Source organism: Hemiscyllium ocellatum, chromosome 5 (genome assembly GCF_020745735.1).
Source record: "Hemiscyllium ocellatum isolate sHemOce1 chromosome 5, sHemOce1.pat.X.cur, whole genome shotgun sequence".
Classification (NCBI taxonomy): Eukaryota; Metazoa; Chordata; class Chondrichthyes; order Orectolobiformes; family Hemiscylliidae; genus Hemiscyllium; species Hemiscyllium ocellatum.
The window spans coordinates 131,379,454-131,393,739 of NC_083405.1; the positions used below are offsets into that span (position 1 = coordinate 131,379,454).

At 40.5% G+C, this 14,286-nt stretch overlaps 1 protein-coding gene across 1 annotated transcript in view; it reads right to left on the reverse strand.

Moving 5' to 3' along the window:
- The window catches only part of dlec1 (DLEC1 cilia and flagella associated protein), a 177,153-nt gene that overhangs the window by 125,408 nt on the left and 37,459 nt on the right, over positions 1-14,286 (reverse strand). The window contains exons 7-9 of the mRNA XM_060825652.1: positions 12,251-12,441; positions 9,580-9,791; positions 2,411-2,495 (exon numbers count right to left, since the gene is read on the reverse strand). Of these exons, the coding sequence (XP_060681635.1) occupies positions 2,411-2,495; positions 9,580-9,791; positions 12,251-12,441 (488 nt within the window). The remainder of the gene's footprint in view (positions 1-2,410; positions 2,496-9,579; positions 9,792-12,250; positions 12,442-14,286) is intronic.

A 14,286-nucleotide genomic window follows, 5' to 3' on the forward strand; every position in this document is an offset into this window, starting at 1 on the left:
GATTTTAATCTCCCTCAGAAATTAAATTATTTGCAATAAGTTGAAATCAGTTGTTTCATGGGTCAAGTATCACATTTTCTTTTAAGTTCCTACTATATGGTTAGGTTAGTTGGTTGAATGGCTGCTTTGCAATACAGAGCAAAGTCAAAAGCATGGATTCAATTCCTGCTCAGGTTAACATGCAGGTAGCCTTGAGATACGGTAACCCTCAGATTAAACTATTAAAACCACTCATTTCCTTCTAATGAGAGAGCAGCCCAATGGGAAGATCATTGTGACTTTATCTTTAGGTTAACCTGCATCTCAATATAAATAAAAGATGGTCCACCAAGCAAATCTTTGAAATTATGTTGTGGCATAACAGGTTATAAATGCTTACTTAAAATTCCTGTGTGCACTGATTCTGTGGTGGCAAAAAACACATTTATTTAAAAAGTAAAACAATTTTGTAAAATGTATGACCTTCAAAAAAAAATTGCCAGACTTAAAGGCAGCTAGCCTCCTGGAAGGTCACTTTCCCTTATCATCTGCAAAGGCTGTAACTATTTTAAATGCATATTTTAGCCATTATTTGGAGAAAGAATGACTTTCACAACCTGATGATGTCACAATGGAGTTTGAAGAGAATCCTTGAATTGGTTACTCTTTGAAGTGTAATCATTGGAATAAATTAGGCAATATCATAGCCAATTTGAACACTGCAAGGTGTCACAAAAAGTAATCATCTGACAAACTTTTGTGATGTTGATGGAGGGATAATTGTTGACCAAGACACTGGGATTACTCCCTGGTTATTCTTATCATAGTGCCATAGGGTCTTTTATGTCTTCTTGATGGGGCAGATAGAAGATCTCAGTTTAAAATCTCAACCAAATGATAGAACCTCAAACAGTATAGTAATAACTGGAGTCTCAGATTAGATTTTGTGCTCAGTCCCTGGACAGGACAGTTGAATGGGGAGAAAGCAGGAAGAGAGTGTTGAGTTGATTATACGGAAAGGCTGAATAGCTACTATTTTCTAGCTTTCTATGATTCTTCCTGATCAACCCATCACTTTCCATGTGGCTGCTAATGCTATCCCAAAGAACTGGTCTGAGAAGTGTCCCCACCACCCAAGTTAATCTGATTGGTTTGTAATTGCTGGGATTATCCTTACAATCTTTCTTGAATAAGGCCACAGTGTTTGCCATTTTCCAGTATTTTGGCATCTTGCCTGAGTCCAGGGATGAATGAAAGATCATGGCCAGTGCCCCTACCCATTTTCCTCCAAATCTTTAGTTACACCTCATCTGGTCCTGGTGTCTTGTCAACATTAAGTGTTTACAATCTATCCAAAACTCCTTCTTTATTCATTTTGGATCCTTCTAGTGACAGCATTTCCCCCTCTATTGTCATGCCTAGGAAGCATCCTGCTCTTTTGTAAAGACAGATGAAAAATATCCATTTAACACCTCTGCCATGATCCCTGCCTACATGTGTAAACTTCGGGTAAAAAATGAGGTCTGCAGATGCTGGAGATCACAGTTGAAAATGTGTTGCTGGTTAAAGCACAGCAGGTCAGGCAGCATCCAAGGAATAAGAAATTCGACGTTTCGGGCATAAACCCTTCATCAGGATGAAGGGCTTATGCCCGAAACGTCGAATTTCCTATTCCTTGGATGCTGCCTGACCTGCTGTGCTTTAACCAGCAACACATTTTCAACTTACATGTGTAAACTCTCCTTTTTAGCACCTAATCAGCCCTTTCTTCCTTTAATCAGTCATTCACTATTTATATGTCAAATGAAGACTTTGAGATTCCTCTTTATGTTAACTACTGGTCTTTTCTCTTAATTCCTCTTTGTTTCTCTTAATTGCTTTCAACTCTCCTTAAAACCTTTGATATTCCTGTTGGTTCTCAATTGTACTTCCTGCCTTATCTCATCGTAAGCACACTTTTTTCTTTCTAGTATTAATTCTAAATCATTTGTCATCCAGGGAACTCTGGATTTGATTGTCTTATCTTTCATTTGAAGGAGTATACCCCAGATGTACCTGAACACTATGCTCTTTGAAGTTAGCCCATTATTCAATTGTTCTCATAGCGCCAGAAGTTTGGTTCTGACTGGATTCCCTTGAGGAAGCAATGCCATCATCAGCTTCCAAAATGGAAAGCTGATTTGCAGTAGGACTCCAGGGTACTCCTGCACTACCTGCCTGTTTCTCATGGTTTGCCAGGCAGTCACCCATTTCCTTTAGTCCCTCCCTCCAGTCCCTTAAGCTGCGATGTGACCATTTCCCTAAACCTGCCATTCGTCTCTCAGCTTTGTGGCTGGATTGGGTGGCTGGGGAGAAGGTGGAGGGTGAGGGGAAAACACAAGCAATATATTTAACTTAACTATTTGAAATTACTGACACCACTTGTACTTACTTCATACACCTGCCCCACTTTGTAGTTTGTGAAGAGGATAATAGGTGGATTTGCCAGAAAGACAGGAATAGGTTCATTGGGGTCACTGCACCACAGAAAGAAACAATATTGTACGTTAATCTCACAAAAAAATCCAGGTTTTTGTCCTCAGTGCTTTGCTATTTTTCAGGTACCCTTCAGGCTCTCCGCCTCTTTTCCTGATGAAGGGCTTTTGCCCGAAACATCGATTTTACTGCTCCTCGGATGCTGACTGAACTGCTGTGCTCTTCCAGCACCACTAATCCAGAATCTTTGTTATTTTTGATATTGAATGTTCTGATTGAAGACAAACACTGCACCTTACAGACTCTTTTACTTCCCATCATATTCACATTATTAATGTGTAATGTTTCTGTTTTGGTTAATTTTAGGAGAGGCGATGACATCACGGTGTTGTCATTGGACTAGTAATCAGAGACGAGGCAATATTCTGGGGGCTTCAAATATCAGCTTGACAGTTACTGGAATTTGAATTCAATAAACTCTTCAATTAAAAGACTAATGACCAAGAAATCATTGTCAATTGTCATTAAAAAAAAACATCTGGTGCACTAATACTCTTTAGGAAAAAGAAATGCCTGGAGGTGGGGGACCCTATTGTGGTTCATATTGACCACATCTGTAGCAAGTGTTGCTTGCTGCAGGATCTCCGGCTCAGATTGCTGAGCTGAATTCTGAGCTTCAGCTTCAGATACATTAGGGAGGGGGAGAGTTACCTGGACACTGTATTTCAGGAGGCAATCACATCCCTTAGATGAACTACTTGGAATTTGGTCAGTGGTCAGTGACAGGACAATGTGACTACAAACGAGGCAGGCAGAAGGATCCAGAATGTAATGCTGAAAGAGCCTCAGCCCTTGAGCTCGTCTAACAGGTTTGAGATTCATGCTTTCTATGTGGATGAGAGTGTGGGTTGGAGGGAAAAATGAGCTGAAAATGTGTTGCTGGAAAAGCGCAGCAGGTCAGGCAGCACCCAAGGAGCAGGAGAATCGACGTTTCTGGCATGAGCCCTTCTTCAGGATTCCTGAAGAAGGGCTCATGCCCGAAATGTTGATTCTCCTGCTCCTTGGATGCTGCCTGATCTGCTGCGCTTTTCCAGCAACACATTTTCAGCTCTGATCTCCAGCATCTGCAGTCCTCACTTTCTCCTGGAGGGAAAGTGAGCAAACTGACCACAGCATCTTGGCATGGGGAGCCATTCGACAGGGTGGTAGAAAGAGAATTGCAGATGAAACCGGGGATAGTATAGTTAGGGGAGCAGATACTGTTCTCTGTGGCATAAACATGGGAATACCACCCTTCAAGCTCCCCTCCAAGCACTCCCTGTCCCAATTTGCTCACCATTCCTTCACTGTTGCTGGGTCAAAATCCTGGAATTTCCTCCCTAAAGGCATTGTACGTCAACGCACAGTCAACACAGCAATTCAAGTCAACGCACAAATCAACGCAGCAATTCAAAAAGGCAGCTCACCACAACCATCTCAAGGTGCAACTAGAGACGGGCAATAAATGCTAGCCCAGTCAGTGACGCCCACATCCCACTAATGCATTTAAAAAATTACCGGGATAAAAGTGATGTGCAAGCAGACATTGAGAATCCCAAAGACTGTGTTACCTGCCTGGTGCAGGGATTCAGGATGTCTAGACTGAGCTGCAGAGGAACCAGGAGGGGGAGGGAAAGATGTAGTTGTCATGGTCCACATACGTGTGAACAATGAAGGCTCTGAAGAAGGGTCACTGACTTTCCCTCTACAGATGCTGCCAGACATGTTGAGTTTCTCCAATAATTTCTATTTTTGTTTAAGTTAGAACCTAGGTCTAATTATTATTCAATTAGAAGTCTTTAGTGAGTAAAAAACTCAGTTAACTTTTCCTGTACAACTTAACTGTAATTGTCCTCAAATGACAACCTTCTGGAAATTAGGTTTTCAGACCAATGTTAGGGTCCATTTAAGGCTATTTTCAGAAACAGTCCTATACACTCCGTGAATACTTAACTGAATAGTTCTTCCAAAACTGATATGGATGTTAAAGATGTTAAAGGATTAATCACATATTGAGATTTTTTCACTACCTCTCATGTATAACAGAACTACAGTACGTCAGTTAAAATACCTGTTCATTGATATTCTTGTGTCCTTTCATAGGAATTTCATATGCTACTCACAATATCTCCTTACAATTTCTGGGAGGCACCATTAACCGATGTGGAACCGTCCATTCATTGTCCGCAGGCCTGTCGCAACATCCATGTCCAAACTCTACTTTTAACGTAATAACACTCCAGAACTCTTCCAGTCTCAACTTCAGTGCAAACTGACTGTACTAGCTTGTTTAACTCTGGATCTGATTCTGACCCTCAATTAAATGAAGACACATGACACATTTTTTTTGAACATCCCCTCCTTAAAGAAAGTTTTGACCAACTAATGTCTGCTTGCACATCACTTTTATCCCGGTAATCTTTTAAATGCATTAGTGGGATGTGGGCGTCACTGACTGGGCTAGCGTTTATTGCCCGTCTCTAGTTGCACCTTGAGATGGTTGTGGTGAGCTGCCTTTTTGAATTGCTGTGTTGATTTGTGCGTTGACTTGAATTGTTGTGTTGACTGTGCGTTGACGTACAATGCCTTTAGGGAGGAAATTCCAGGATTTTGACCCAGCAACAGTGAAGGAATGGTGATCAAATTGGGACGGGGAGTGCTTGGAGGGGAGCTTGAAGGGTGGTATTCCCATGTTTATGCTGTCCTTGTACTTTTAGATAGAAGTGGTTGTGGGTTTGGAAGAGGCTATGTGATGATTTTTGGTGAATTTCTACAGTGTATTTTATAGATGTACAGACTGTTACTACTGAGCATTGGTGGTGAAGGGAGTGGATGTTTGTGGATATGGTGCCAAGCAAACAAGCTGCCTTGTCCTGGATGTTGTGAAACTTCATGAGTGTTTTGGAGCTGCACCCATCCAGGCAAGTGGGGAGTATTCCATCACACTCCTGACTTGTACTTTATCAATGATGGACGGACTTTGCAGAGTCAGGTGGTAAGTCACTCACTGCAGTATTCCTAGCCTGTGACCTGCATTTGTAGCCACAGTGTTTATATGGTGAGTCCAGTTGAGTTTCTGGTCAATGGTAACCCCAAGGATGTTGATAGTGGGGGATTGAGCATCGAGCAGCAGTGTTGGATTGTCTCTAAGTGGAGATGTTCATTGCCTGGCATTTATGTGGCGTGAATGTCACTTGCCACTTGAGCCCAAACCTGGATATTGACCAGATCTTGATACCTTTGAACATGCACTGCTTCAGTATCTGAGGAGTCGTGAATGGTGCAGAACATTGTGCAACCATGAGCGAACAACCCCACTTCTGACATTATGATGGAGGAAAGGTGATGAAGCAGCTGAAGATGGTTGGGCCTATGAGATCATCCTATTGAACTCCTGCAGAGATGTCATCGACCTGAGATGACTGACCTCCAACAACCACGACTATCTTCCTGTGTGCTAGGTATGACTCCAACCAGCTGAGAGTTTACCCCTGATACCCATTGATTCCAGTTTTGTGAGGGCTCCTTGATGTCACACTCGTTCAAATGGAGCCTTGATGTCATGGGCTGTCACTCTCACCTCACCTCTGGAATCCAGCTCTTTCATCTATGTTTGAATCAAGGCTGAAATGAGGTCAGGATCTGTTTGGCCCTGGTAGAACCCAAACTGGGCCTCAGTGAGCAGGTTATTGCATCACTTTACTCAGATACAGGGCATACATGGCAATTTTCCACATTGCTGGTCTTGTAACAGTACTGGAAGAACTTGGCTATGGATGCAGCCCATTTTGAAATTGAAATCTTCAGCACTGTTGGCAGAATATTGACAGGGCCTGTAGCCTTTGCAGCATCCAGTACCTCCAACCGTTTCTTGATATCATGTGGGGTGAATTGAATTGGCTGAAGTCTGGTATCTATAATGCTGGGGACCACTGGAAGAGGCTGAGATGGATCATCCACTTCTGGCTGAAGATTGCTGTGAATGCTTTAGCCTTATCTTTTGCTCTGATGTATTTGTAAAACCCCTTTGGATTCTTCTTAACTCTATTTGCCAAAGCTATCTCATGTCCCCTTTATGCCCTCCAGATTTCTCTCTTAAGTATACTCCTATTGCCTTTATAGTCTTCTAAGGATTCACTCGATCTATCCTGTCTATACCTGAAATATGCTTCCTTTTTCTTAACCACAAAAAAGTCTGTGAGACAGCCCTCCCAACTTAGGCATTAGTCCCCAGGACTTCATGGGGTCAACAAGCTTATTTCTGCCATTGTCTTTTCTGGTGGCCCATCTGGTTTCATTTCTTTGAGACTTTGTAGCAATTGATACAACAGAATGGCTTACTAGGCAATTTCAGAGGGCAGCTGAGAGTCAACCATATTGCTGTGTGTCACATGTAGGCCAGACCAGGTGAGGATGGTAGACTCCCTTCTCAGAAGGACATTAGTGACCAGATGAGTTTTTCAGACAATTGACAATGATTTCATGGTCATCAATAGATTCTCAATTCTGCTGTAGTGGGATTCAAAACCTTGTTAACTCAACTGACTGACCACTCTGTGTACCTAATCTTTCCTGTATATTCAATGATGCTTTGCCAATCTCTCAATACCTCTACTTCCTTGGTTCTGTTAGGCAATTCCACCTTTAATCTTATTGCCAATTCTATCAGTCTGGCTTGTGTCAATTCCCGTAAATCTATCTAATGGCAGGATGGTTTTAGCTGTTTCCAATGCCATCTTATTTTAGTATGAGAAACCTGCTATATATATTTTTATCCTATTCCACATACCCTTATACTAGATCCAATCTTATGCTGCCCTTGTTCAAAAGATCCCAGGCTCTGAGCTCCCAAACTTTTGTCATGACTTAACTGAGAACAGTGCTCTGATAACCATGCTCCACTGTTCCACAAACTGTCACAAAGTGTATAATGCCCCCAATTAGACCACCAAGGTTATCAATTTGATTGGCTGGTTGCTGTTCAGTACAAAAGCAGAACAAAAACAGAAAGTAACCCTATTTATTGTGACACACTTAGTTTTAACAAATCGCAGAGATAAGAAAGAATTCCTAAGTTATTGCTATGCAACTTAAACCATCCCTTTAAAAAAACCCAAAATACTTACAAACTCAGTCATGATTTAGACAGACAAAAGACAGGTAGTTTTCTCAGTATATTGTCAATATTACCTTAATAATAGATCCAGCAAATTCCCAACAATTGATGTTAAGCTACCAGGCCTGTAGGAACCCATTTTCCCTCTCATTTCTTTCTTGAAAAGTAGTATAACATTTGCCCATTTCCAATCTGATGGGACTATTCCTGAATCTAAGAAATTTTGGAAAATCATAACAAGTGCATCCACTGTATCTTCAGCTCTCTGTTTTAGAACGCTAGAGTGTAGGCCATTGAGTTTTACGGTTTATTAGATTTTATTCCTTTAAATTTCTCCAATACTTTTATCTCTGTTGATATTATTTTCTTCAATTTCCCTACTGATTTTAGCTCCTAGGTTGTCATCTGTTCCCAGTTAGACTTGTGTTTTCTGCTGTCAAAACCGTCACAAAATACTTATTCAGTGCCTCTGCCACTTTATCATTTCTCCTGTCTTGCTTCTAAGAGACCAATGTTTACTTTAGCTGCTCTCTTATTTCAATATATTTATAAAATCTCTTACAATCTGTAATTATATTACTGGATAACGACATTCATAATCTATTTTTTGTTCTTTTTTTAAATCAATGTTTTCGGACCCCTTTGCTGGTTTCTAATACACTCCTAATCCTTAGGCCTTTTTTGTGTACAAGACTATAAGGCATGTTTTTTAAAGCAAATACTAGCCTTAATTTCCTGTGTGTTTTTGCTGAATTTTTGGTTTAGAATTTAGAGTTTTTACATTTTTAACTATTCACACACAGCCAAATGTTTTAGCCTATTCATGCAATTAGCCCTCTTCAGTCAGTAATCGGTTTTGTCAAAGATGATGGCCCCTCACATTGCCTTTGTTACAAGCTCCAATAATTTTTTTTAAAGTTCGTTCATGGGATGTGGGTGTCACTGGCTAGACCAGCATTTATTTCCATCTTAGATGGCAGTTAAGAGTCAACCACATGGATCTGGAGATACATGTAGGCCAGCGGTTTCCTTCCCTAAAGGACATTAGTGAACCAGATGCATTTTTCCCTGACAATTGTTTCATGGTTGTTACGAGACCCTTAATTTCAGATTTTTATTGTTTTCAAATTCCATCATTTGCTATAGTGGGATTTGAGCCCAGGTCCTCAGAACATTCTTTGGGTCAGTCTAGCAACAGCACCACAAAGCCATCACCTCTCCAACTTCTTGTTTAATGCTTTCACCAATGCTACAACTACTGTTAAGGGGCCTATAAACTACCCCAATCAGTGTTTTCTGGTTCTTGCTATTCCTATTTTCTACCCATACCGATTTTATTTTCTTATCTTCTTAAGTCAGATCCTTTCTCACTAATGTCATCCTTCACTGTCAGGGCTACCCTTCCTCCTTTGGAATTTTTTCTGTCTCTTGCAAATATTGTGTATTTCTCATCCTGTTCACTTTATACTTACAACCCTGTATTGGCAATTAAATTTGAATCACTCATCTCTATTTTTGCCATTAGTTCAATGCCAGGCAGATATACTCTTCCCCTCAACTAAGCCACGTGCTAGCAAGCCAATCTGACCAGTTTTTGATAAAAGAAGTTTCTCTTGAACTCGGAATTGCATTTATCAGTGGTTGTTTTATATTTATGGCTTCCTGTCTTGCCTGAAACTGGAAAAATCTTTTCTATATTCATCCTATTGAATCCCTTCATGATTATAAAGATTTCTGTCGTGTCACTGCAAGAAAAGAGTATTTTACTGATAAGTATTGTCTGTCAGTTCTAGTATCATTCAAGACTTCTCCTGCGCCCAAACTTTAGACTTATTATTATATGAAAACAAAAGGGTGCACAGTCCTAAGTGCAGTCCAATTAAGTTTCTGTATGAATTTGACATGACTTCTCTGCTTTTCAATTCTACATCTCTAGAAATAAACCACGTACTAAGCTGAGCACTTTATACCTTTTGTCTACAAATATGCGTCTTCCGGCAACTTTCTTTGGCACCTTCTTTTTTGGAATGATAAGTGATTTGCCTCCTTCTTGAGGAGGCAGGTGGCGCGGGTTCTTCAGGAAGTTGTGGCATTTCTCAAACTTTGTCATAACTTCTCGTGCCTGTATTCGATCAGCCACAGGCAGTTGATCCCTCCAAAGGTACTTGTTGGATTTTTCTTCCTTTCAAAACATGGAGAAATTTACAATTGGGTTTGGATTTAAAAACTGACAACTTAACTGCTTACTTTACCATCATGTAAAAAATGAGGTCTGCAGATGCTGGAGATCACAGCTGAAAATGTGTTGCTGGTTAAAGCACAGCAGGTTAGGCAGCATCCAAGGAATACTTTACCATCATGCCTTGCCTGTCTAAATTGACAGTGTTTAACCTGAAAAGAAATGCTGATGTAAGATGGCAGTCAAAAAACCTGCAAAGTATAACATTAGAAAGTTATTCTCAGATAAGGCAGTCCTTGTACTTATGGGTGTAGATCAGAGTGGTGCTGGAAAAGCTCAGCAGGTCAGGTAGTATCAGAGGAGCAGCAGGCTGCCTGAACTGCTGTGCTTTTCCAGCACCACTCTGATCTATACTCTGGTTTCCAGCATCTGCAGTCCTCACTTTTGCCTAGTCCTTGTATTTATGATTAGCTTACATGATGGAAAAGGCAGAGCTGGTAATACCTGATCATTTTAACTATCTGGTCATCACATGTTTTTCTGGGATGATATGCAAAGCTCCACCAACATAGTAGCCAAGTCAGAAAGTGGGCAGTACAGGTACCGTCTGATGAGGGAAGACGAAACTAGGAATGTGATAACCACAATGGTTCCAGATATGTGAGTATGCAAGAGGTTTAAAATACACACAGCAGTATTGAATAGTAATGCACAAAACCCTTCACTCTCAAGCTAGATTTCAAAAACTGTTTTTAAAATAAATCGCCATGTTTACAGAAATGCTTACAAGTTAATTATTGACTTCAGATACACAGAAAATCAACCAGTTAATAACTCAAAATCCAGAAACCCGAGCTTACTATAAATAATATTTTATATATATATATATAAAAAACATATTTAATATATTACAGTTTATCCCACAAAAGTGAGAGCAGCAAAATAGATACAAAATTAAGGAGTAGTAGTTGTTTGTCGGACTAAAGCAATGTTTATGGTGGATATCCCCAGGAATTGTTATTAGGAATATTGCTCTTCCTTATGCGTAGTAATGATCCAGGTTTTAATATACAAGGCACAATTTCAAACCTTGCGGATGATATGAAATATAGGTGTATGGTGAACCATATGTAGGACCATGTAGGACTAAAAAGGACATGGACATGTTGGTGAATCGTGCAAACAACTGGCAGATGAAATGAAATGCAATGCAGAGACATGTGCACGAATTAACTTTGAAACAATGAAATATAAAATGAAAGGTAAAATTCTGGGTGTATATGTGCATAAAATCATTGCAGGCAGCGGAGCAAGCTGAGAAAGTGGTTGATGAAGCATACGGCATTCTGGACTTTGTCAAGAGAGGCAGAGATCACAAAATCAGAGAAATTATGTTAAAACTGCATAAAGTACAGGTTTAGCCTCACTTTGGAATATTGTGGCTAGTTCTGGGCATCAAGTTTATGAAAGCATTAGTTAGGGTGCAAAATAGATTCATGAAAATGGTTCCAGAGACATAGGTACACTGGATGACTTTAGATTGTTTTCCTTGGAGAAGAAAAGATTGAGGGAATTTGACAGAGGGGTAAAATCTTGAGGGGCATGGACAAAGTAGAGGGGGAGAAATTGTTTCCATTGGTGGAAGGAATGTGAAACAGAGAGCAGAGATATAAGGCAATTGGCAAGAAGCATTGGTGACATGAGGAAAAAAATTTTCACATGACAAGTGGTTGGGATATAGAATATATTACTTGAGAGTGCAGCGTTGGTCAGGAAAATTGAGATTTTCAAGAGGAATTGGACTAATACCTGAAAAGGAAACATTTGCAGGACCATGTGCAAATGTCAGAGAAGTGGCATTATGAGAACTGCTCTTCAGAGGGTTAGCAAAGCCAAACAATGAACTGATTTGTGGGAAGAGATAATGGTAAAGTCATTGGACTAGCAATTCAGACCCTAGGCTAATGTATATGGGTTTGAATCCCAATAAGGTAGCATCTGAATTCAGTACAAATTCAAAATAAAAAGGCAGCCTAATGCCTACCAAAGCATTGTCAATTGACTCAAAACTCTATCTGGTTCATCAGTGTCCGATAGGGAAGGAAATCTACCATCTACCATCTACATGTGACTCCAGACCCACAGAAATGTGGTTGACTCTTAATTCCCATCTAAGGCCATTCAGATTCAGGAAAGTAAATACCGGCCTAGCCAGTAACATCCACCATGACCAAATATTAAAAGGCCTATTTCAGTGCTGTGACCATTCTAGGATTCTATCTTTATCAGTGATTTATTGACTTTACCAATTAACCCTGTCAGACTTATAACAGATAACCCACATTCTTACAGCCCAAGCTGAATGAATATCAATAGAATGCAATACTATTTTTCAAACACAAATCCTAAGCAGAGCACTTCAATATCTAATGACATCCAGGTATTTGGGCTGGAAGACCTACCTGGGACTTGGATACTTTTGGATCAATTGACTCCTCAGAGGATGACAGCAAAGTTAAAGATGATTTGCACTCTAATAATCCACAAGGACCCTTAAGTTGGCTCATGTCGGTGTATCCATCATCTACTGGGCTTTTCGAAATCCGTTTCTTGAAAGTTTTTGTCAGTTTTGGAACATAGGTCTGAGGTTTTGCTGAACAAGAAAAATAAAAAAAAACATAGTCCTCACTAACTATAAATTCAGAACATAGAACATAGAAAAGTACAGCACAGACAGGCCTTTTGGCCCACGATGTTGTGCCGAGATTTAATCCTAATGTAAAATATAGTATCTTAACCTACACACCCCTCTCCTCACTGCTATCCATGTGCATGTCCAGCAGTCGCTTAAATGTCCCCAGGGACTCTGCTTCCACCACCACCGCTGGCAACGCATTCCATGCATTCACAACTCTCTGTGTAAAGAACCTACCTCTGACGCCTCCTCTATACCTTCCTCCTAATACCTTCAAACTATGACTTCTCGTACCAGTCAATCCTGCTCTGGAGAAAAGTGCCTGGCTACTGACTATCCATGCCTCTCATTACCTTGTATATCTCGATCAGGTCTCCTCTCTTCCTCCTTCTCTCCAGAGAGAAAAGTCCGAGCTTATTCAACCTTTCTTCATAAGGAAAGCCCTCCAGTCCAGGCAGCATCCTGGTAAACCTTCTTTGCACCCTCTCCAAAGCCTCTGTATCTTTCCTTTAGTAGGGCGACCAGAACTGGACACAATATTTCAAGTGTGGCCTCACCAGGGACTTGTAGAGCTGCAGCAAAACCTCACAGCTCTTAAACTCTACCCCCCTGTTAATGAAAACCAAAACACTATATGCTTTCTTAACAACCCTATCCACATGGGTAGCAACTTTGAGGAATCTAAGTACTTGCAAACTCAGGTCCCTCTGTTCCTCCACACTGCCAAGAATTTTAATTCATATTAATTTGCTTCTGGTGTCTGTGAGCCATATAATAATCACAGTCCCCGTCAATACGATGACAGCTGTAGCTCAGTTGGTAGTATGTTTGCCAATGAACTAGAAGGTGGTGGGTTCAATTCCCCCTGCATACTTTAGAGCATAACAAATCTAGATTGGTATTTCTAAACAGTACTGAGGGAGTACTCCATTGCTGGAGGTTGCTCTGTTCAAAAGGAAATATATAAAATTTGCATAACACTCTATTGAATATTCCTAAATAGTTACAGAGAGAGAGGGAGCTAGGGTCTGTGCGCATACTTCTTCAAAAGGTGACAAGAATTCTGACAGAGGTACTGAATAAAAAAGCAGAGAAGTTATATTAAACCTTTAACAAAACCTGGATGCCACAAATAGAATATTAAATCACATTCTGGTCAAAACACGTTAAGAAGAATGTTAAAACCTTTCAGAAGGTGCAGTGGGAGATTTAATATAATGGTTCCAGGGGTGTGGCATTTTAATGACAAGCATAGTATGGAGAAGCTGGGCATGTTCTCCTCAGACATAAAACATGGAACATCGAATATTACAGCGCAGTATGGACCCTTTGGTCCTCGATGTTGAGCCGAACTGTGGAACCAATCTGAAGCCCAACTGTCCTATACTATTCCATTTTCATCCATATGTTTATCCAATGACTATTTAAATGCCCTTGAAGTTTGCGAGTCTACTACTGTTGCAGGCAGTGCGTTCCACGCCCCTACTACTCTCTGAGTAAAGAAACTACCTCTGACATCTGTCCTATTTCTATTACTCCTCAATTTAAAGCTATACACCCTCATGCTAGCCATCACCATCCGAGGAAAAAGGCTCTCACTGCCCACCTTAACTCCTCTGATTATCTTGTATGTCTCAATTAAGTCACCTCTCAACCTTCTTAACAAAAACAGCCTCAAGTCCCTCAGCCTTTCCTTATAAGACCTTCCCTCCATACCAGGCAACATCCTAGCAAATCTCCTCTGAACCCTTTCGAAACCCTCCACGTAATGTGGTGACCAAAACTGTATGCAATATTCCAAGT